The sequence below is a fragment of the Scatophagus argus genome, chromosome 23 (genome assembly GCF_020382885.2).
Source record: "Scatophagus argus isolate fScaArg1 chromosome 23, fScaArg1.pri, whole genome shotgun sequence".
NCBI lineage: Eukaryota > Metazoa > Chordata > Actinopteri > Scatophagidae > Scatophagus > Scatophagus argus.
The window spans coordinates 11,614,223-11,639,654 of record NC_058515.1 but is presented as its reverse complement, the minus strand read 5'-3'; the positions used below and the strand labels follow the sequence as shown (position 1 = coordinate 11,639,654).

Here is a 25,432-nt window from a genome sequence, read left to right as displayed (position 1 = left end):
GGCACCGGGCCACTCAGAGTTCACACATCCCGCACAAGCTCCACATAAATCTGTGCAGGAATGGCAAACATTTGGCCTTACGAGACGAGACTGTGATTTTGTAAATGTAAAGATTACACACTTTGGACTTAATTTGACAAATAGATGATTTAAACAAGCGGAGTTCGGTTTGCGCGCAGTCATCTTAAAAACATTTGGAGTGCGGACTGTGGCAGGATTTCTATGATATTACTAATGCATGTATGATCTCCCAAGCCTTTAGAAGAAGCAACTACTGCCAAAAACTGCTGTAGCTACGTGTGTAATTTGAACAGCTAAGAGAGGAGACAAAGTAACACAGACGCATCTGTGGGATGTTGTTAGAATAAGTTGGCGGGTGGAAATGCGCTGCAGCCAGCACAAAAGCCTCGTTGCTGTTGCTGCTGCTGCTGTATGCGTAAAGTTGATCAAGGACACGATGCGTTCAGGTGACAATAACGATTGCACATGCAGGTGCGTTTACGGAGCTTTGTTGGAAAAAAAAAGGTTAGGAAAGAGGAGGGCAGAAAAGAAGGTCATGTACGCACGGAGCGTTACTTTTACGCACCATTTATTCGTTTATTATCTCCATTAACAGACAACCTTTACGTGAAGTCTCAGTGACTGAAGTCAAGCCAGGATTTGGCGTCTTTAGGTGCACATTAAATAATAAAAAAAACCCATTTTATTCATACTTTCTGTTTGTTCTCTTGACTCTCAGAAGGTCGCAAACTTTACTTAACTTTTGTTTACAGGCGATTACTCGCAGTTTCTTCTCGTTTAGTCAAGGTGTGAAATGTGAAATAATGTTGCACGATATTAGGCGCAATTTAATTAGTAAATAAAGTAGGTTACACAAGACAAATAAGAAAGTATATTAAAAATTTGCTCAATCTGTGATTTCGTTTCATATGAATGCGCACAGGATCATCGTGCAGAAACGCACTTAATTTTAACGAAATTTAGCACATTTAAGATGAATTGTCGTTGGCAGAAAATTCATGTTTAGTAGCTACTAAGAACTTGGCCTTGTTCTTAAGCGTCAATGCTTCATCTGTAATGTTATGAGCCTACGGAGTCTATTAGGAGTCTTAATTTATATTTACTGTTGGTCAGTGAAGACCTTCGTTCGAACTGCCTCCGAGAACCACGATGACAACAAACGAAAGGCTGGCAGACCTGCCACGATTTTATTTTTCACTTTCACTGCCTTTCAAATGCAAAAGGAGGCAAAATAAATAAAGTAAATTAAAACGTGCAATTAGAACTAACAAGATATATTTGTCCAAAAATATTTCCGCTGTGTTAGTTTTCTGAGCATTGAAGGTCCAAATGAAGATTTTCTTTCTCAATATTTGTTATCAATACAAACGGACAAGTGAATAATTCAGACAAGCTCACAGTTCAATGAAACCTTCTAACACTATGCACCACAACCAATAATACCATCAGCAATGCAGAACAGATGTCTTGTTGGCTGTAAAAATACTTTTAAGCACTTTTTAATACTTGTGAAAATAAACTCACACAGCAGGTCAACGAGAAAAAAATGACTTCGCATGTACATAACAAAGAAGGGAAAAAAAGTCAAATAAGGACTAAAAAATATTCCCTCGTCTTCCTCCCATCCCTCCGCATCGTTGGCCTGAAGTTCAGCCGCTCTCAGGTTTTCTCCTGATGTCTGAAGCCATTTCGTGGTGTTTGGCGCCCAAAGGACGCAGACTTTCCCCGCAGGAGAGGACAGGATCGCTGCAAGGCTGCAAACTTTCTCCAAACTTTTCCTTCTGATCCAAAACGCACGCAGCGAGTCGCGTTTGCGTCTCCCTGAGCTGAACCCAAACAGCCAACAGTCACATCTGAATGCACATTACATAAACGTGTTCACAAACTGATGAGGCACAAGCTTAGTTTGAATGTTTTGGGACAAACCGGTGAGAAAAGCAGCACTTGGTGGTATTTAATTTACATTTTAGTTGAACGTTTGATTTGCTAATTGCTGGAGGAGAGCCAGAGAGAGGACCCAAGTGATTAACTTCTCTTCTTTCTGTTTCTTTTTGTCTGTCAGTGAGTAAATAAAGTTTTAAATTAAGCTCTGAGATTTTCTTCATGATGACAGGAGGGCCGTGCAGCACATGTAATGCCTCCTAATGTCCCTAAATGTTCACGATTATCTTCATAATGTTGACTTTTCCCAGCGCACAGACCGCTCGGCCTGCCTTCTGCTGACAGCCAGCAGGGCAAGCAGCTCAGCCATTCAGCCGCTCATGTGCCACCATTATGTGTTTCAGGTTTGTTGTTGCTTTATCAATTTCAATTTGTAATTTCCAAGGCGAGGCTGAATTCTGCATGGATAAGTATTGAATGCAGCTATTCACACGAAACATGTCCTCATCTTCAAACGGGCCTGGCGATCAAGGAAAAAAGATAAATGAGCAAAACATCTACATCTGACGGCAATCAAAGACTCAGAGAGGCACGTAATTAAGAACAGAACAAAAACACATTCTTTTAGTTGAACTGTTCATCATTAAGTAACTTGTTTTCAGAAGACGCATTTGTTTTATTCTACAAATGGGTCTCTAAAAGTATAAAACAGCAAAGGAAAACAATCTAGATTATAATTGGAAAAATCTAGAAAACAGATGCTTCTATTGAAAATAATAGATTTCAGTCAGAAATGTAAAAAGATGAATTTCTTTAATTGTGTACTTTAAAATATTCTTCTGCTTTTTTTATTGATTGAAATTTCTGAAGCATAAATACTAAAAGAAACATATTTTTATTTTACCACACTTAGCTGTACCTCAGTCAGGGCCACAGATAAAAGCATAAAAGAGTCTTAAACTACCTGCTGAATATTAAAGTCAGACTTGCTCTCACATCTCTGGAGCTGATTTCAGTCTTTTTAGACAGCATTTAGATTAAAAAATACAGAGTTTCCAATAAGTTGTTGGTTTCGGCTCTTTAAAAAGACTTGATGCAATTGGCGTAAAATCAGTTCATCAAATTAAATAAACCCAAACACAGGAAGTCTTTCACGTCCACCTGAAATGTTGATGTCATTATTTTAAAGGTAAATCTCCACTGGAACCACATGAAAAGACAGCGTGCGTCACAGAGGTGCAGACTGCCACCTAGTGTCGCTGCCGTGAACTGACACCCGCAGCAGTGAGTAACAGGACTCAAACATACACGAGTTTTTATTCATGTTTGACATTAAAAAATACAAATCACACACACACACACACACACACACACAGGGAGCAGACACCAACAAGTAACCTGCTACATTCCTGAAACAGTAGCCTATTGAGCACTTCAGTTTTACGCTAAGAAGAAGAAGAAGAAAACAAACCTGAACTCTGACCTATATCACAAAACATCAAATAAATCTATTAAATCTGCACTACATCAAAAGCTCTTGCTCGACTACGTAGAGAGCTCTCTCTCTCTCTCTCACACACACACACAGAATTGTTTCCTTTAAGGCCGATGTATTCAATCAGGGCCAACAAAACATGTTGATTCACATGTGATTTTTCTTAAAAGAGGGGTATGATTGGGAGCCGGCGGTGCAGCCAGATGATGGCACTTGCTCTGTAAGTACAAATGTAAATTAAGGGAGGGGAGGCAAACGGGCAGTTAATTCACTGATCACGCCTGTGATAAGAGCAACGGGACTGTGAGTGAGTTCACACCTGTGGGAGTCAACGCTGGAACGACAACAAACAGGCGGCCGTTATGCTGGATTTGTGTGGATTATCTGAACCGGTCTGTGCGTTGGTCTTTACAGTTTGTGACGGGATGTACAGCAGAAACATCATTAGGCTCAAGTGAAATGAGGACAGTACAATGAAAGGCACTTGTGTCACATGCGTGTCCTGAAGGCTCCGTGAATTCAAACAAAAGAAACCCGAGCTCTTCCGGACTGGCTGCAGCGTGGTTTCTTAAAGGAAAAATCCACCCAAACACTTGGACGCAAGAGTATTTAAAAAACAAAACAAAACAAAACAAACAAACAAAAAAAAAACAAGATGCTGAATTTACAAAGACATAAATCCTCACATTTGTAACCAGAACATTTTGGGCTTTTAAGCATGAATGTCTTAACTTATTACTTTATTATCAGAACAGCTGCAGAACTTTGTTTTTGTTTTGGTACTTGACTGAACAAATAATTGATTAATTGTTTAATACCCTTATTGGCTATACGCAGTATATTTTTCTTTAATGCTCAGGAAAGTGGCACAACATAACAACGTGTCAAAATGTCTGTAGCTCAACCATTAAAAATTTGGCAGCAGGAAAAACCAAAAAATGGTACTTCATTTTAGCTTTTTCTGTGAGTAACTCATCACAAAAAGACAAAGCGCTTCTTTCTAGGTGAACCATTTGACAGAAATGTTTAACCACACGGGGAAAAGACCTCAATAGATCAATACCACATAGCTTCAGCACGTGCTCAGAGGCATTATTATTCTCTATAGTTTTATTTTTCCCTCAGAAGAAAGCTCCTCTTTGTGTTCTTCTTCTGCTGCCATTTCTTTCCACGCATACACACACTGAAATAATCTCGTGCACATTGTTTGGGATTTCCCTGGGAAGTCTAGAGAAGGAAAACTTAAGCAGAAGTTGGTAGGGAACTTTGAAGGGAAACTACAATTCATGAAATAGTTGGAGATTCCCTTTAAATGAGGAGCCGTGACTACACTGCAGCACTCCAGAACAGCTTTTAGGTTTGAGGAGCATTACATACAGCGGGCTGCAGTGCCCCCTACTGGCCACACAGAGATATTACATGCTCAGCATTGCTAGTCAATTCAGCTGTTTTTTTGTTTGTTTGTTTGTTTTTGCTGCACAGATTTGCATTCCTTCCTATACATCAGTGTCAGACTACTTGATTTATAAAAGAGCCCTTATTCACTACCTCACCTGTGAATCTAAGGGGGATACAGTTTGCAGACTGGGAAGCATGAGAGGCAGCGAAAAGGATCTGAGGCTGCACCGATTCAGAGTGATGGCGCCCTCTAGAGGTTCAGGTAGGACTACACAGGTGAACGGCAGAACACACATTGCAAAAAGACAAAAAAAAGAAGAAGCGCCGGAGGAGTGACAGAAAGACAAACCGTCCGTGAACCTGCCGTGAATGAAGTCGCAGCAGAGAAATGTTTTCATATGTAAATGTTGTCGGCACGCAAATATACATTTTGCACTGAATCCAAGACTGAACACTCAGTCACACAAGCACTTGAAATGCTGTACACGACGTGGCACGAAATCATCTGTGTGTTCACTTTGTTTCTACGTGGAACATGGCTGAAGTGTGTTTGACTCGGCGTGCGTATGATGGCGAGTACCGGTGTGTGTGTGTGTGTGTGTCGTCGGCGCGTGCTTCAGGTGCTCGGGGAAGCAGGAGTTTAAGCTTTAGTCGAATCCTTGCCAGTCGCTCTGCTCAGAGTCATACTCCAACTCCACGCCGATGCAGCGGACTCCCTCCAGCAGCATGGGTGTACCGTGGTGCCGGTCTGGATAGGTGGCAGAGAGAGAGAGAGAGAGAGAAGGGATCCGTGAAGAATTTTTCAAACCTTAGCAAGAAACAGGATAAAGACTGAAGGCAGCGAAACGTCAGGCACAGTGTTTAATGGTGCACTAATGTGTAACGGGGAACACATTTAGCTACTCTCCTCAGGTCCCCTTCCCATATAGAAGTCTCCGCTCAGCTCAGCTCCTCCCATGTGGGTCACAAGAGCCTCCCTTTCAGAGGTCTCCGGTTCTACAGAGCATGACGCAAGGAATGAACAGCGGGGTTTAAACTTATCCGCTTTATACCGTTATAAAGTGATCAGCCTCGAAGTTTTGGTAAAAAAGAATGAGTTCAACACTCACATTCAACACTTTTCTGTTACCCTCACAATGAGAGACCTTTTCTACGATTGCACAACACCAAATCTCAAGCAAGCATTGGTGGTTCAGTGGTAGAATTCTCGCCTGCCACGCGGGAGGCCCGGGTTCGATTCCCGGCCAATGCAAGTCTCCTTTTCTCCCCACAGAAAACCTTTTATGAAACTCTAAAAGGAATGACTATGCAGGTAAACACAAATATTTTCATAATCAAAAATGTACTTCTGATCTTTAGGACAATAAAGAATATGCTATTTTCAGGTACAAACACTATTTTTCATTTATTTGTCAATAAATGGTGTATATGCCCTTTACAGTTTCTTCAGATAGATTGCTTGTTTTGTCCAACCAACAATCTAAAATCCAAAGATATTTACTTTAACACGATTTAAAACAGAACAGCAGCAAATTGTCACATTTGAAAGGCTGGAAGCGGAACGCTGCATGTACATGTAGTAGTACTCAGTTATGTAGTACTCTACTCCTTCAGCCACTGATCTAAACGCAGTAGTATAGCCAAGAGTAACAGCAGATGCAGGGGGAGAGATTAATCCTTTGATCTGGTCGTCATCCAGGCCTCAATTACACACATAGATCTGCACAGATGTTCTGGTCATGCTTTGTGTGTAAAAATAAACACTCACACGACACAACCAACATTCATCCTCAAACACACATACGCATGCATACAAATACGCACTCACACTACTTGTACTATATTTACGCCCCTCTGACCCTTAACCTACACGTAATTCTCCATCTGCTGACACAAATGGCAGCCTGTAATTCAGTCTAACTGATACTGATGTAAGAGGGGAAAATTCTAATTCAGTACCGGCTTTTCTCTAGAACAATAATGGTACGGAGCGACTCTGTGACTGTGTCACACCTGAACAACAAATTGTATATACATATTATAAATTTCATTATGTGGATTGTGAGGAAATACTGAAAAGTGGCCCTGACATTGAGCATGGTTTGACCAGCAGGAGGCAGTAGCGCACAAGTGAAAAATACAGCAAGTTTAACCTTCGGTTAATCAGTTACCTCTCACTTTAAAGCTAAAACAGGCAGAACTGAGAGACTCAAAACTGGTGGGAGCTGGCAATAGTCAACCCAATGAGCCTAAAATGCTTTAGAAACATTACACTATACAGCTAAAATACTAATAAGTATTGCTGAAGATGAGTAATCCATTAAACAAGTCCATCCTTGGTCATCAATTCAGTACCATCCAAATTTAATACAAATTTTAACCGACTTTACAAACTGAACTGGAAAAATGACCAATTAACGCATCTCCACCACCCACTTCTGATGCACTATTAGACAAAAGTCTAAGTCTAAGACTGGCCCACACAGAGTCCTGAACTCAACCTCAACCAACACCTTTGGGATGAACTGGAACGGAGATTGTTAGCCAGACCTTTTGGTCCAACATCAGTGTCTGACCTCACAAATGCATGAATGGACAAAAATTCCCCCAAAAAAAACACTCCAACATGTTGTGGAAAGCCTTCACCAAATAGTGAACGCTGTTGGTGTAATGGTCAGGTGTCCCAATTTTGTCCATATAGAGTATACAAATGTTAGGAGTTAGCTGAATTGAGAAAACAGTTGGTGGAGCTAATTCTCCTGTTGGACCACCGCAGAAGAAGAGGGTGCAACAAGACAATAAAAAGATACGCACCATTCAAATCTTAAAGAGTTGAATGATGGAAATACAACACTGGTGTTTGTTGCTTATTCTGCCTCTTCAGTGGAAATATTTTGTTTTTATAGACAGTCCAACCTTTCCACCCATTTTTGAAATATTTTCAGATTTTTATTCTTTGAATTTCTGGCATTTCCATCCATGATTTTTAACAGCAAATTGAATACAGACGTAAAAGCAAGTGGGTGTAAAGATATTTTAGTTGTCCAAACTGTCAAAAAAAGATGACAGAAGGTCCTCTATAGTCTACAGTGTGTTCAAATGTAAACTGAAAAACTAGAATACTCTCACTACTGTGGGTAACGTAACCTCACCCATGACTCTGGCGTGAACTTTGACTTTGACGCAGGCGTCCTCATTGGTTTCGCTCAGTAGCAGCACCTCCTCACACAGAACTCCCTCCCGCTGGGCCATGTACTCGCACGTCACCTTCAGACCTCCTGGGAAACACGAACACACACACACACAGAAAAATACAAATATGAAGACAGATTGGATTTCCTCTTTAGCTGCCAAACACACACACACACTCGTTCTTTGTCTCCCTGTGTGAGGCAACGTTTTGAATATGGATCTAACAGACGCCAGGCAGAAAATCATGCCGTCAAGAGAACAAAATATACACGATGGAAAAATATGTTATCACAGCTGACTGTTGAGTAAAAAATATGCCACTGCTAACATCAGACACATGCACAGTCCAAACTGTAACTTCAACATTGTGACAGCGAGCAGGTTTAGTGTTCAGACATACACACACTTTCAGGTTTGCCGTTACACTCTGAACAAAGGGTTTTTCTCTTGCCCGGACAGGTGCCAGGTGTTTGGGGTTCACCGTGTATAACAGCACAATGAGTGACAGGAAGTGAAGACAAACACAGGAAATTGTTTGAAAGTTAGTTTCGTTGTTCTGATGCCTCACAGACGGGTCGCTGAGCTCACACTATCTGAACTGTCTGTTGCTGTAATCCCCAGCCATCTGGTACTCCGTGCAGCCTTTAACAATGCCCAAAAGTGTTTCACCCAGGACTGCCTGCAGCAAAAACACACTTAATGTGCTTTTATTTTTGGTTATTACACTCTGAATATTCTCACATGAGCAGTTTGATGGCAAGTCATACTGATGTAATAATACTGCTGCGTCATTAACATTTTGACTTGAGTGTACAGAGGGGAGAGTGCAAAGTCAGTTTGCAGCCAGGATCCTACAAAAACACAACATACACCTCGACACCGGTGGACAACTAAACAAACTAAAGGACAAGGTGGATGGAGTCGTTCAGTAGGGGGTCAATTTAGTGTCTAGGTCAAAGTACAAGGAAACAGTTTTAGCACTCTGTGCAAATGAGTCAACTACAGTCAACTATATATCCTTTAACATGTAAATATAAGCAGGAACTAAGAGAAGAGCCTTTGTCTGCTGTGAGGTTGTCAAATTATACCCAACGTTTACCCAAAGATGAATATTCAGTCTTTGTCTACTCACCCCCACACCGACACAAAACATCTCTGGAGCATTCTCACAAACAACTGAAGAAGATTGGGACTTGGGTTTTAAAATTTAGAAACTCATACAGTTTGTACTGTGTAATCCAGTCTCCAGAAGTCTCAAGAACTCAAACTGATTTGAAAAAAACAAAACAAAACAAACATTCTTCCCACCAAAATGTGTTCATGTGCACTGAGTCTGGAGTGGTTGCACAAGCTCGAACAAGATCAAGATGAGATCAATGACAATTTGCAGTCTCTCTCATACCTGTGTTAACCTGCTACCCTAAAGCTTGTGACACACACACAGAGTGCTGAAGTTGTTCTACAGAGGGCTAGACCTATACTCATAGAATCTGGGGTTACATCAAAAACCAACAATCTCATCTAGTGGCTCACATACTCTCATTCAAGCCTGTTCATCCACTTAAGTGGTTGAAGAGCCCATGATTTCATTGTGTTGGTCTTACCATCCATATTTTAAAGACCTCGTGTTAGATACATGCCCTGCGGACGTTTCCTTCTCTTACCCTGCGGTGCTGGTGTGATATCAGTGATCCGAAGGTGTGGACCAGGCACTGGTGCTGGACACACATCGTTCCCCAGAGCTGGGACCTCGGGCAAGGTGAACACTATTTCATACCGGTGCTGCGTCTTAAGGAAGCCCACCTAAGCAAGGCAAGGGAGTCAAGAAAAGATTGAGCGATTAGAAGGTGAAACAATGGCTGTCTGTTTCTCCCACAACCCTTGGACTAATCCAACTGTAACGCTGAGAGTGAAGGGGGTGGGATAAGAGAGGGATAATGGGGGGAGAGATTTGTACAGAAGGAAACAGGCTGTGGCTTGGCCTCACACTGGATGGTGAAAGCCCATTACAGATCAATAAAAAATGGATTACTTTTTATGAGTAACACAGATAAGTAATTCTCCTAAGAACTATAATGCTGGGCTAACTGTAGCCTCAGGGAGCCCTCTGATTGAAATCATTAATCACCGCTCTGGTGATCTTAATCCCACTCACCTCTCTCAGAGTGGTCATTTTATCCTGACGAGAAATAAAACCGAATAACCTTTCACTCAGGTCTAAAACCTTAAAAAAAAATACCATACATGAATAGATTTGTTGGTAGTTCAAGAGCTTAGTCTTAATCGCACATCAGTTTGGAGGCTTTAGTAGACACTGTTGAATGGTGTTGAATAAAGTTTCTTCATTTTATCCTATGAGACATTTGTGTCAAATTTTAGACACAACTTGAGTTGTGCCTAAAAATGTGTTTTGTGAGGTCACAGTGACCTTGGACCACCAAATTCTAAACAGTCCATCTATGAGTCTTTGTGTTCAAGTTTGTGCCAAAATTCAAAGAAATTCCCTCGAGGTGTTCGTGAGATATTGGGTTCATGACAATGGTTGGGACGGAGGGACAACCTGACAACATCACACCTCCAGAGAGGCATCATTATCTTTTTCCAGCTTCTGTCATGCTGTCATCAAGTTTCAGAATGACTCATTTATTTGTTGCACACGTAGCAAACTCAACCAAACATGACGCTTTGCTTTTCCAACATTGTTCATCTCATATTTTCAATATTTAAAAGCAGACTATAAGACAGACAAGCGAGAGGAAAAAACCAAGAGAGGAGAGGGGATGTGGAGGTAGCAGCCTAATATGTAGCACAGAGAAAAATTCATGAGGGAATCGTCACAGAGGAGGCAGACAGAGACGGAGTCTGCAGGGAGGTGCAGGCGAGGAGAGATAAAGGCTAAAGCCCCTCCAGCTTGAGCTGCAAACAGCAGCTTCAGCCCCACATGACTACTGGTGAAGGAAACGTGCAGAGCAGAGCCTGCAAACAGCATTAAGCGAGAAAGAGGGAGGGAGGGAGAGAGAGAGAGAGAGAGAGAGAGAGAGAGAGCTGAAAGAGCTCTGCAGAGAAAAACAATCATCATTCTGTGAGAGTCATCCCACGCGTGTCCAAAGACTGCGAACTGTCACCGAAGAGTTCATTTAGTTTGAATTTCATCCAGCAGATTTGGACAAAAAGATGCTTTGAAAGGCTTCAATGAAAAAGGGACGTGAAGCATTTTCATTGGTAGGCGATTCAGAGTATTTCCAGTTTACGAGATAATAAATGTACTCACTACTGAGTGATGACAGCAACATGTCATTGCTAAGGACATACGATGTGTAACGCCGATGGTTAGACCCACCCAGAGAAACAGACGAATCAGCGTTCGTCCAAAACAATGGTGCAATTCTACAGGCAACTCGAAAAGGGGGATCCCACGCATTTTATGAACTTGTATGTCCAGTTCACCAAGACAATTCACTCAGTATTTATTAACATGAAACACTCTTTACTAATTAGAAACTGGAGATTCTTAGATGTGAGACGTCACTTGCAGGAGAAAAATGACAATGATTCATGCGCTGACATAAGATTTGCGAGCTCTCTGGTTTACAGCTGTTGGCAATGCTAGAATATAAAACCAATTTTGGTACGAGTCCATGCTGAAACTCTGTGAAGTTATTTTCACTTATTCGGAGAGTTGGCACATGGTTCAAGTGCAATTTATCTTGCTTGAAGTAAAGTCATAATCAAGTTACTGAACAACCTTTACAATTTGTGTGGAACATAAATACTTTACTCTGATTTCTGCAAGTGCTATAATCACGTGTATGCACCAACAATGTTAACTGAATTTAAGCCAAAAATGAAATGGATTTTAACCTGCATGGAGAACTTCGATTAAGCAAACATATCACGACTTGATAAAGTTGCTTTAGGGAATTCACTCAGAGAAGACAATGAACAACATCTGCTTTTATTTGAAGTCGAGTCTAATATTCACTCTCCTTTTAGCTCTGTTTTGGTCCAACTCCTGAGGAAAATACCTGGCACTTATCTCAGCTAAATGCTCTTCTATGTTCACCACCTGGCAGGTACCTTCCATCCGTTCATGCACACAGGCTTTATCAGAACCTGTTCGGAAATGACACTGGTGAGAGCGGTGATGCTGAACAAAAACAGTTACGTTGCAGGCCAGAAAATCACTAGAAAGATGCTAAAATGCTTAGTAAAGCTAAGAGTAGCGCCTGAGTCTGGTGATAATTCTCTGTATTATGGTCAACATGAGCCTGACCTTTCACGTTACACAATTATCTATTATGCATATAAAAATTACTGATTATTGCTACTATGAACTGAAGATAAATACCATCATAGCATCTTCAATTTCCCTTCTCTTATTCAAATGTTTCCTGTTTCCTGCAACCCCACATCCTTGCGGTCATTAACCCTTAATGTGGTTACTCATCCATACAATACTCAGTAATATTATTTAATTTAAACATACATGTCTACCTACTGAAGAAAAGTTCAAAAACTTTGACTTGGCTGTCCTGTGTCACACAAAAGATTAGAACATAAAAAATGTGCGGCTTCTGCAGCAACACTTCCTCATCTGATCTCTCTAGCACTGACAGCTGCTCATTTCCACACGAAGCTTCACAGTCACAATCAGACAATCAGCCTACACGCTGAAAAATTATCAAGTATTGTGTGTTGTTTCTCGCGACAATTGACAGAGTTTGTGAAATTCAAATGACCTTCATCAAAACTGTTATTCGCGCAGCTGTTGTATGCATCCCGCTTCCATCCCACATACTCCCACCTTATTTTCGCTCTGTCTGCGAGGATCACCAACCACCCCCACACCCCGCCGCTGCCCCACCACCACCACCACCCCAGCCCCCCCAGCTATTTCCATAGAAACACCACCACCCCCTCGGCTCCACGATTAGCCACGACGCTGGGCTGACAGTATTCTGTGCCCACTCTCGAGCCCGCAAAAGAGTTTTGAGAAACATGCACACACTCACACATGCAGGCTGTTCTGTGGCTGTGAACAGCCAAGTTTGTAGTCTATCTACACGTGCACACACACATTCACACACAGCTTTTAAGCAAATTGATTTGGCTGTGAATTAGTCTCAAAGCTTGGAAAGCCTCAGTCACAGTGAGTGCGTACAGAACTTTCCTCTGGGATTTTGGTAGAGACTGAGAAATAGCTGAAGAAGAGGGCTGACCTGAAAACCTTTTGAATTCTAGTCTATTAAAGCAGACCTTCTATCCAAGTTTAGTGCCCTTGTGTCTTCAGCGTGGCAAAGACTTATTTGCAATTGTCATTTTGTCACAAATGCACAGAAACTAAAGTAAGAAAGGGATGTCTGGGTTGTCAAATTCATCAAATAACATGAGAGGGTTATGCTTCAGTGACTGTGAAAAGGAGAACAAAGACAGCTGAAGCCGTTCTGTAACGGGCTATTGATATAAATAATTCCAGTACATTTTCTACCTGCAGACAGGAAATCATGAGCTCCTTGAGATGCACCTGATTTAGTGTGCAGGCCACTCGAACAAAACCAAATCCATGACTTGTTGGGTAAATCAACTTGTGAACTGCTTTCTGATTAGGAGCTACATCAGTACTCTTACATGCTCACTGGTAACATGCTGATGTATAATCATGTTTATCACAGTTATGGTGTTTAGTGTTAAACATTTGCAAACATCTGATTAACCCCGAGGCTGATGGAAATGTTAGTTTTGCAGGTATTTGGTCATAAATCAAAATATTACACATTTTTTTCAATAGTTGTAGAGATATTTCACCAAAAAATATGAAAGTGAACCTCATGGTGATACTTGAGGATAAGTCAGAGGAATACCAAAGTAATCAGAATTCACCTTCTGGTAACCACGAATGCCTTTGCAAAATATCGTAGCTACTAACAGCTAAAAACCCGCCCAATTTCGCAAGTTTAAAATTTCCTACAAACAAAGTCTCAGAAGGCAGGGTGGGACTGTGAAGCTAAAACACCGAATCCTCATACCCTGGGCTCAAATTCACCGCAGGATCTTTGCTGCAAAGTGTTTCCCATGCTTCTCTCTGCTTCAAAAGCCTTTAAGAACTGCTATCAGCCAAGGTAGGATTAAAGAGCTGAAAAAAAAAAACAACCAACAACAGCCGTCTCACGGAAATAAATGAGCTACGTTTTAAGTATGCAATTAAACAGAACATTTTTCATCTGTTCAACCCTGCATTAGCATCGCGATCAGCTGCTTCAATGTTAATTAAGTGGCTGCGCAGCTGAGACAAGTTCATGGTCACTGATCATCAAATTGAAGACACAGGCTTAGGTTTTTCCTCAGCTTATTATTAGAGTTTTTTAAAGTTTCGGAGCCTTCGGTGGCTTCAGTTGCTTGGCTCCTTAGTTGAGCACCATTAGGGTTTAAGAGTTGACAGCAGAGAACTGATGAGAAGTGTGATATCATTGTCCTGTGTCTTTATAGCCAGCAGAACAGATTAACTGTGACAAGAAAAAGTCTTTAATCTTCCCCTGGATGTTTTGCAGATAAAAGCCTATCCATGCTTGAGGAAACTGAAGAGACCGCTTCACCAGATCAAAGAGTTACCTTCTAATACTGTAACGCCACTTAAACAACATGGCAGCCAGAGAAATCAAGTCCCTAATTATGACCAATTGCAAGCAGAGCTGCAACGATTCATCGATTAGTTGATTGAAAGAAAATCAGCTGCCAACCTTTTTGATAATTGATTACTTTTATCAGAAAATTTCCAAGCACAAATGTCAGGCATTTTCTGGATTCTGCTTCTTAAACGTAAAGATTTGCTGCTTTTCTTTGTTATTTATGATAGTAAATTTCGAGTCTTTGGGACTCTGCATTTACTGCCATGTTATCTGCTGTACGTGGTGCACATAAAACAGATGGAGACTGAATAATGTCTGCAGGCTGGGCAGAAAACTACTGCGGACCATTTTTGAACAACGTGAAGATACCACATCATTATCCAATACAGAAGTTCCTCAAAACACAGCAAACACATTCATGGTTTTCCATTAAGTGAAAAGCATATCAACAATCAGGTTAACTTAAGTGTATTGTAGGTCATCTGAAGTCATGACATGAACTGTTGATGAGGGACCGTGTTACATGTTACATGTTAGCAGACCTTGTGTATTCGTACAGCTGCTTTTAGACCAAAGCAACGGTGCACATTAAACTTAACTTGTGACTGTTACCATCAGTCTTGGGTCGACAAATCTCATTTAATGTGTGATCACATCACACGACTGACGGGAACAAAAAACAAACAGGGTACTAAATGAATTATCTCATCCTTGGTCTGTTAGATAGAAGCGTTGAGCCCTCGCTGCCCATAGCATGTGGGTGGTTTGACTTTAGGATGTGACTGTGCTGTGATGTAAGATAAAACTGATGGTAAGGTCGTCTGTTTTGTGGAAATCACAAACAGAATCACATATAACAAATAAAACAAAACATGTACAACAGCAGAAACAAACAAACAAATCAAAAACTTTCATATCATTTCAGATATGAACTTCAAAATAAAAGTGACATAGTAATTAATTGAGAAGAGTCTAAATCACAAACATGTAAACCTGGAACCTGAGCAAAAATCCAACAAGAAGAAATCTGGGAAAAATTTTAAAACAGATCTCACTCACTCCACTGTTGCTATCAAGTGTCAGCCGATTGTAAGATTAAACACACCTTAACCATGAAGTTGCCGTCATCCTCTGGAGTCACCATGACGACGGAGTCATGCAGCTTTTCGTCAAAGTGAACGTGCGATGGGGCTCCGGCGGCGGGGGGTTCTTCTGAGAAGCGCACGCCTCCTGCCTTCGCGCAACCTGAGTGAGAGGGAAGAGCCACTGAAGGTCGGACATTAGCACTCACACTTTATCCCTTTAAAGGCAGAAAAGACACATTAAACTGCAGCACTCGGCTGCTTTTGGTGACGTAGCGGAGTGTGCACAAGAGCACTTTACAACAGCAATCACTTAAACCTGCTCTGAGCGCTCAGGGGGATGCGATCCCATGCAGCCACAAGAGCTTCAGTGAGGTCAACAACTTGATGTCGGACAATAAGGCCTGGCACTCATTCTGTGTTTGAGTTCACCCAGAAGGTGTTGCACAGGGCCGAGGTCAGGGCTCAGGATTAAGAGTTATGTTCATTTGCGTTAAGAAAAACTAACCCGAAAAAAACAGCCGATATGCTGGAATTTTCTCACCTACTACATTTGCTTATTTTGTATTGCAACTCCTTGTCTAAACATTTACATTTATGAGTATTAGTACCAAACACAGGCTACTTGTAGTCTGAACCCTAGAGATTAACCAAATAAAGACAGCTTTTAAATCATTCACTTATAAAGGCGATCTTAGACAACTGCTAAATACAATATGACTCCCCACTTCCTTTTTTCCATGAAATCATTACAATGTGCTCTGTCAGTCTGCATGGGATCTCAGTGTCAAAATAAAGTTGTTAAAGAAGTTTGGGCTTACAAGTCAAACATATTATTTCCCTGTAGGTTTTACAGCTCTCATATTGCGCTGACACACACTGATATTTATTGTTTTCCCGCCCAGGCATTTATTCCCATTGTGAAAGAATGGAAAATTCTTCTCCAAATAAACCTCCTTCCTCACGAAAAGAAAACACCCAATAATTCTCAATGACAACAAACAATTTGTTTGAATTTCTGCTCAAGAGGGCTTTGGCTCTCATTATGGTGCATCACTTTCCCAGGCCTTAAAGGAGAGCAAATCGTGTACAGCAGCTAAACAACAAGAGACAGATAAACAGTACAGAGAAGATGTTGTCCTCTGCTATATTTAAACAATCTTTTAAGTGTTTGTTGAATATTCTATTAATAGGAGGTTGACACGTATCAGCGACTGGGACTCATCTATCATTTAAATATGGAGGCCATTTCCCACAGAAAATATGCTATTGCAGTGTGTGTGTGTGTGTTTATGAAACAGACGCACACACACATACGCACCACATTACCATCTTTCCAATTATTCTTGATTTATTCAGAAACTCCAAAGGTGCTTCAATCGGCAGCATGGCCGTCTTCTTGCTTGAGCCTTTTTGTAGCCACAGCGGTAATTGCCAACACTTGCCAACTACTGAGACAGCAGCTGCGAGCACCTAATCAAATTCTAAAATAAAAATGAATTTTTTAATTCTTTAAAATTCTCTCATTTGCAGACGATGACTAGATTAACTAAGGGTTTATTAAGTTATTACGGTGTACAAAAATTATTTCAGCAAAGTTATTACTTATGTTAACAGCAACTTCACGCCAGTTGCACCAAAAACTTTAATGGTCCTCAAAACCTTCTCATTATGAGCAATGAAGTCAAAGTTAGAACATGACATATTTCTGTATTAGTGCTTTACTCATTGCTTTTCTCACTGGTTTGACCTGATCAAACCACATCCAACCTGCTTTAACTCTTAATTAATTCCTGAAGGTTTCCCTTTTCAAATATCAACTTTGATTGTTGGGGAAGTTCAGTCATACATCGTTTTAAAAATATAGTTTTCCTGGAATGGTGTTCCTGCCAACCTGACAGATGGGGAAAGTCAATCCTTTTATATCTTTTCCCAAAAAAGCTCTAAGCTGGAATATGCCTCTCCTTTTCTTCAGAAATACTGGCAGAGACATTTCTTCCCTTTCATATCTGGACCAGAAATATTCCTTGAAGTCAAACACAAAGAGGATAACTTGACTTTCGCTGCCAAGCCGTGACAAGCCAACATTAGGTGAAGCTGGCCATCTGTTCTCATTATTAAGCTGATGGAGTAATAAGGCAACATTTATCCTGAAGATCAGACTGATAGCAACATAATGAATTTCTTATTCCAAAACAGCACATGAAGCCTGCACTTTTTAATTAAATCACACTGGAACAATCCTGTCTTAATATTAAATTAAAATACGCCCATATTTAAAAGGTTGAAATGCATATTCATTTACACTGAAGAGCAAATTCTACAGTGTATGAATACCATAATGCATTTAATTGAATTCACACACAGACTTGTGTCCCTGCATTACATGAATCACAGGCCACTGCTGTCCCAGTTGGGCCCAGTTCCATTAAACTTTAATACAGACTCATATTAAAGATTAGAAATCCATGCTATCAGCAATCTGGGTCACAATAATGAGCTCAGGAGTTACATAATGTTCCATATGTGCAGGATCATTGTGTTGAAATGGAAAGTGGAAATGAGGGATGGATGTTATATTAAAATGTCGTTTAATATCTAAAGCTTTAAAAGAACACCTTGTAATATTAAAACATCACACTGGGAAAGTTTAGATCCATGATATATGAGATGTGGAGCGACCTGAAACAGACTTTACGTCTTGTTCCTGTAATCCTAGACAACACAATGTCCCAAAATCTCCCCAAAATCCAAATGAAGGCTAACACGAAAAAGGTTAGGTTAGTATCTGGAAATGAGTTTTCTTATCTCTGCCTTTGTGAAAAATTCAAAGTCTTTCCCAAATCAAGATTTCCATCTATTTAAAAAGTCATTTCTACTGATAAAGGATAATACTGGCAAAGTATATGAAAAACTGTGTCTTTGCAATCTGTCTTTTTGCAATCTGTTTCTGGTTTCTACTCCCAAAATTAAAAACACTTTGTACTAGAAAAGAAATAACATATATCACACAATGAAAACTGTTTGCTTGAATACGCAAGCGTGCAGAACAAAGACTCCAACTTAAGCTGTGAGTTCATCATCAAATCACATAGCGGGACATTTGATTTAAGGTCAGTACTGCTGCGGCTATAAGAGGCTTTTTTGCATGAAGCCTAGAAGTTCATACAATAAGGCTCCATGACTGTAATAACATTCACACACTGAGCTTAATAATGGCAGCCTTTCATACAATAGTCAGTCTATCAGCAGTTAGAATTAAAAGAGCATATGTTATATCCTTTGGAGTTTGTAACGTAAAAAGGCGAGGCTTTCGTTCTCAGTGAGTCTAACTGGACTTTGTACTGAAGAGAGAAATTATCCATTTGAGAACTGCTGAAGCAAACCAATCAGTGGCATGAATGTAAAAGTTACTATTCAGCTCTTTATTGTGTTCCCTCAAAAGGGAGAAGCTGAGAGATGGCAGTGTGCATTTACAGAACAAGCGCTGCAATCAAACGTGCCTCAAAACATACTGCAGAACCACGCACAGCCATCGTTACCGTGCAGAGCGTCCATCGCATGATCTCCGGTTCTGGAACTGTCACGTTCGGCCGCTGCTTATACATCACTTAATTTAAAGGTTAAGGTAACTCCTCCAACCTTGCAACTCAGGGAGTTTAAGTAGCAGCACAGTTCAAGTATGTCATTCATCGAGCTGCATACTGCAACGAGTACTACAGCTCTACGCATCCTGTTGTGCCCTGAGGAATCCTCTCGGCGCAGCCTCATTCATTAGCCTACTTGCCACCGAAAAGACTCACAGCCTCGATTTAAGAGCAATAAATAGGAATTTTGTTTCAAAGATCATCAGTGCTAAAGTGCTATTGCATAATGTGCATAAAGGTGATCAAGACCTGAAAACGCTATAAACTCCCCAAAAAGAAAGAGGAGTTATGAAACACTGTGCGGTGCGTTCAATATCCTCTGCCTCAGTTTGGGGTCGTCTCACCTCTACAGCTCTCATCTCCACTGTCATCACTCTGCATATTAATTTGTGGGGAAGCTGGCAGCTATCTTGTTATCACAGGGAAAACATATCCGTCACTGGCACATCTTTCAGCGCTGGCTTTTGTCTTTTTTATTAGATGGTTTTGCATATATATATATATATATACAAAGAGCATAAAAGCAGTGGTTGCTCTCTGGGTCAAACCTCTGTTTCAGGCTCCTCATCACAGTACTGAGATCTGTGGCCTTCCCAATGAGTTGGATAATCTCAGACGAAGCCAGAGCAGGGACACACACTTACCCACCCTTAGCAGACCCATAACCACACAAATGAATATGCACGCATCCATGCACCCGCATGCCTCACTAAACTGGCTTATTTCAGAATAATCTCTACCTACTTCTGTCTCTCTTCTAATCTGTCTGTCAGTTTATCTGCCTCTGCTCTGCTGATTATTACAGTGTCTATCTGTTAGTCTTCCTCTCTTGTCAACAAAGCACTCTTCAGTTTTCAGATACATTTACTGTTTGACCAGGTGTTTCCTCAGATCAGACGTGATGCTCTGGCCAGCTTCGCATTTCACATTACACAAGTGGTGTCTTTGTCCAGTTTTGAAAAGCGTGGCCTTAAAAGTACCAAGTTCAGTACCTGGCCCTGGTAGTGGCACTTCAGAGACTGTAAAATTGTTCTCAGGTAAACTGAGAGTTCTTTGATTCTCCCAACCAAATTCCCACTTCTCCTGTAAGAACGGCAATAAACCGTCTTCCTGTGACATTTCAGCTCATTCCCAGAGACGTAAAAAATAGCTTTTGCAAAATGGCATCAACAGGAACTCGATAGAGAGGCTTCCTTTGCTCTGTCCTTTCATTATTCTTATCATAGAGAACAAAGGCCTGCAGAGAAGAGAGGTCCTTCAAGACAAGTACCCATACTCCACTGGGGAGGTGCTAAATCATATTCATGGTAGTACTGAAAAACATGATGAGTCATTTGCAGCTCTGCATCAGGTCTTGCTCTCTTACAGGTTTTTTTTATTATTTTAGCTCTTCCTGCTTTTGAGAAAACTGAATTGCATGTCGGGGTGAGAATCTGTAGGCACCCCAAGATTCAAACCAGTGTGATTTGATTCTGTTTCAGAGGGCTACGATGTGACTAGTTCAGTAAGGATAGAGAATCACAATGCATCCAAGAATCGATCCCCACGGCCCACCCCTATTTGCTTGCCCTCTCAAAAATGTGCCATAAAGCTCCTGACATCGACTCAACACACCCTTTTCCCAAGAAACCCAGCTGAGAGGACAAATCAATTGTGAATTTAGATTGAATTAATTAACCTTCCTGGAATGCCTCCAGGATGTCTCGCTGGTGAAAAGGCTGATTTGGGTCTCTCAATCAAAATAAAACTTTATAAAGATCAGGGTCACTTTGTTTCTTTTTCCCTCACCAGGTTTTACTGCCAACAGCTTAACTCACACTGATTTATTCAGCAAAAACAAAAGAATTGACCTTGAGGCGGAGGGTTGGTCTTGGGCTACCTATATCTTAAATATTAACTACTGTTTGCCCTGTCAACCCCCAAGCAGCTTTTACAATTTAAAATAGTTTCCACAGCTTCCAGAAGCTATAGAAAATCACTACCAGACTTAATATTACTGAAAGACTCAAGAGGATTACCTTTAAATACTAAACACTGATGACTCTCACAATAGTTACAACAGGCAATGAATACAGCAATAAGAACTCACTCTTCTTAGCGGCGGCCATGTCGCAGGATTTTGTCCAGTACAGACACACTTGGACAAACACTGTCACAGCCAAGTCATCTCAGCAGTCTGACCTCAGAACAACCCTGCAAAACAAGTCAGGATAACAGGGAAGATGCATTTAGCTTTGTAAAGAGCAGGACAGAGGCAGTGTCAGAAAACAAGAGGCAGTGATTAGATCACCTAAAGAGCACTGGAGGATAAGAAGCAGGGTTGCACATTAGAGAGAACGAAAATGGGGGAAATAACGGCTCACCGTGGAAAGCTTCCCTGGGTGTTTTCCTGTCTGAATCGTGACCCCAGGTTAGCCTGAATTTCAGCTGAGAGCACAGCTGTGCTGCACTAGTCAAGCCAAGAGTATCAGCGACTCCCGACAGAGACTTCAATTAAAGGAAAACAACAAAACAGTCTAAGAGGATTAGCAAGGGCTGAAGCGGCTGTCTGTGGGCTTCACGTTGATGGAAAACGTTCATCATGTCTCTGGGAGGTGCTTAACGTAAATATGGAAATAAATAAAACACACAGCAGGTTTGTGCAGAGTATAGTGAATGATAGTGACAGAATGGCAGCACTTTAAGGTTGCAACTGATAAGCATTTTCATTACTGATTAATGTGCCAATTATTTTAACTATTAATTGAATCCCAGAGACAAAAGTGGCATCCTTGAATTACTTCTTTTGTCCAACCAACACTTCAAAAGCCTCTTGATTTACTGTCAGAAATGACAAAGAAAAACAGCAACTCCTTCTTTAAGAAGCTGGAGCCAGCAAATGTGTGAATGTTTTTGCTTGAAAAATGACGTGGAGCTAAATAAAATATGACTAATTTAACTAACTTTTCTTTCGATCATCTGATCGATTAATCAACTAATTGTTGTAGCTGTGCAGGACATAAGTGAAAGCAGTAGGCAGGAGGCATGTTTAATCTTGCACTGCAGTAATACTCCAGAGAGAAGCCTTGTCTTCAGGCATTGCTGCTGTTATGTAACCATATTCTAACAACAACCAATGCAAGAGTTCAGCCCGATGAGTCTCTCCAAAGCTGCAATTTTACATGATAATCAAAACCAGGTGAGAGCTTTACATGAACACAAAACACACACTTGTGTTATCAGAAATGTAGTTGGTGTAATGAACTACTGAAGCTGTAGCAGTAGTGAAGTGAGTGGGGGGAAAAGAAAGTTTGCTAAATCCTTACACAGTTACCTCACGTTAAGAGTTGGGGCAGCGAGTAATGCTATTATTAGTACAAAAGCATACCAACTAGTGTTTTGTGAAAAATCAGCTCAAAGGCATCTTTAACCAATCAGGCAGCATGCACATCACGGAGCATTAAACAGCAAAAAAGCACGCATGTTTGAAACACTGGAGCACCATTTCTGTTTTTTGAGTTTTTCCTGCTTCTACATTGTTGTTTTGTTAGTCCCACTAGACAGAATAACAAGATTTTTCCTTAGGAAAGCAAAGCTGAGATTTCTCAATATACAGCAAATAAACAGCATGTGCACTGTGACGACTTTGGCCGTTGTCTTCAGTTCAGAACCAAAGCAGCCGGCGCTGACCCGAAAGATGCTAAGCTAATGCCTGACAGAAAATCAACAGATGAGGCTCATGTAGGCAGCCATATTGCATATGTGTTGTTTTGTGTTTTTCTATCCAGACTTGATAACGGTAATCTTGTTCCAATCTGGATATATAAAAAAATGAGATGCTGTACTGTTAAAAACAACCTTGGTTCCTTTTCAAAAATACCAACTGTGCATAGTCTGACCTTGTTCCTACAACAGCATGCTGCAATGCCTTTAAGTGGGCGGCATTTCTGTTAAAATGTTCCTTTCACACATTTTCTAACAGGAACCACTCACATCTGCGAGGCCAGTGACCCCAAGAATTACTTGCGGTTTGTACTTCCTTCATTTAATGTAGCAAGGCTGGGAACGAAAACGCAGCGCTGGAGTATTTGCTTTACTTGCTGCAATACGGGAGGGAAGGGGTGTCACATCAGGGAACAGAAAACTGATGTCACATCCACTGAGAACACATTGGAATCAGATGATGGTCTACTTTTAACAGCACAAAATATCGGCGTCGTTTCTGGCCGCCTAAATGGGTCGCTATGATTAGAAAACCACTGATGATGTTCAACCGCGCAGGCCTCCATCTGCAAGAGCAGCAGGGCGAGATGTAAAGTGTGTCTGATTGGATGGAGGCTTTGCAAAAACTCTGCAAGCTTACAGGAGTTTATAAGTTTTAGGTAATTGGTTTCACATCAAAACCATTACCGAGAGCAATAGTGTCTTCTTTGACTGCCCTTCCAGTGTGCAGGATCACCCGTGTTTACAAGGCAGTGAAGGCAACTGATGACCATTCATTTAGTTGTTTCTGTATATTCACAGTGTGTTCAGCCGCACTGCTTTGTACTGAGCTAGTCCTTCTACAGTAACCTTCAAAAGGGTGTGAGCACTGAACTTAATTTATATGCATGGCCACCTTATTTAAATCCTGAAGCCCGACCAGGCTTTGTTGCTGACAGCTCTCCCTCAGCTCTGTGTCACGGCGGACAAATTAAAATTACAGTTGCTGCAGACAGCAGCAACAGGTGCCCACCTCCTGCTCTGAATGTATGCCTGTTATTTTGGAGGAAAGTGGTTTAATCTCCTCCATGTGAAACAGACACGCTGGGAGCGACAGAATATAAAGTGAACAGCATGTGCCTGCAAACATTTACCTCTGTTCCTCTCTGATACTACAGCTTGAAACAATTAGGGAATGAACTAAAGAGCAGATCAACAGAACATTAACTGTATCTATCAGTTAATGGTTGGTGTATTTTAAAGAAAAAACTGCCAGAAGAAAATCCTGGTTCCTGCTTTTCATTCCTGCCTCATACCAGACGTAAGCATTAGATATATAATCTATATCATTAGTTTTATGCCTGTTTACAATGTTCAGCCCTTTGCCTGCACCGACTGCTTAGACTTTGCTACAACTGCTGCGGTCCAATGCAAAACTCCACAACAGATCCTAACTGCATGAAGTTTATAAATATTAGTTTTGCTGAAACGGAAACTGAGGCATTAATTCAACTTTAAGGTGCCGAATAATATGATATTACATATAGAATATTCTGCATTAAGTATGGGTGGACAGGCTTAACTGGCAGCATGAGCGTGTTTTCGCCATTATCAATAGCAAAAGCAGTAACTTCAGTGGAATATTATAATGCTTCCTTGCACTAATATCTTTCATTTTCATCAATTTAAGCTCTCTTTCGCAGTTGGCTGAACCGAGCTGAAAGTGACACCTGAGTCAATAACGCAGCGCATAACAACACTACATAACGAGACTAAATATAAAATGACTTTGGTGGCATTAATAATACCCTGCAGGAATGGCTACAGCGTTTTGACACACGTGGTTAACAAAAATCGACTTCACTGAAATTAAACATGATTAACTGGTGTAACAGCAACACAACGCGTATGAGCTACCCGTCCTGACAGATGACTCCGTCCGAGCTAAATAAAAAAGTTGACGCGCTCACACAAACTGTAAAACTTACTGTTCTCCGTCAGTCTCACCTTCGGCTACTTTTCCCCCAGGCAGATGAAACTCTGAAACTGTAAAGACAGACCGACAAGGTTACCGCTGTGGAAGTGCAGTGTGATGCGGGGAGTCCAACTTGTACCACCGACGGCGGCAAGCAGCTCAAAACACAATCGGACACGATGCCTCCCCTCTTTTCTCCGCTGCACTTTCTCTATCGGACAATTTCCGCATTTGGTCACGTGGTTTATTCGCGGCGGCTCGTGTGCTGTTGAAGATCAGTCTTTTCATATATGGTTAAATATAACAGATGCTCCGCTGGTTACCCGAGACACCTCAACCTCTCATCTTCTCACTGCGTGACTGTGAATTGAAGATCAAATCTGGTTGCAACGCAGTTAATGGCCTCTCTCTACAGCTCCAGCCACCGGTGCTTT

The 25,432-nt window shown here is 41.1% G+C and overlaps 1 protein-coding gene and 1 non-coding gene across 2 annotated transcripts; one reads left to right on the top strand and one right to left on the bottom strand.

Annotated features, from left to right (window-relative positions):
- Positions 1–3,200: 3,200 nt before the first annotated feature.
- On the bottom strand, positions 3,201–25,362 carry c23h20orf27 (chromosome 23 C20orf27 homolog). Its single transcript, XM_046380726.1, has 6 exons — positions 25,031–25,362; positions 21,432–21,535; positions 15,719–15,858; positions 9,652–9,790; positions 7,948–8,073; positions 3,201–5,543 (listed from the first exon to the last, which is right to left on the bottom strand). Exons 2-6 carry the CDS (start codon positions 21,448–21,450, stop codon positions 5,443–5,445), a joined length of 525 nt encoding a protein of 174 aa, XP_046236682.1. The 5' UTR covers positions 21,451–21,535; positions 25,031–25,362; the 3' UTR covers positions 3,201–5,442.
- Positions 5,977–6,047, top strand: trnag-gcc. The gene has a single exon. It is a non-coding gene; the product is annotated as a tRNA-Gly (tRNA).
- Positions 25,363–25,432: the final 70 nt, after the last annotated feature.

What these genes read in the sequence shown, in the direction of transcription:
- c23h20orf27 (XM_046380726.1), bottom strand. An exon ending in TATCACACCAGCACCGCAGG is followed by an intron (nt 8,074 to 9,651) that starts GTAAGAGAAGGA and finishes CGTGTTTCCCAG; the next exon opens with GAGGTCTGAAGGTGACGTGC. An exon ending in AGTTCACGCCAGAGTCATGG is followed by an intron (nt 5,544 to 7,947) that starts GTGAGGTTACGT and finishes CCACCTATCCAG; the next exon opens with ACCGGCACCACGGTACACCC.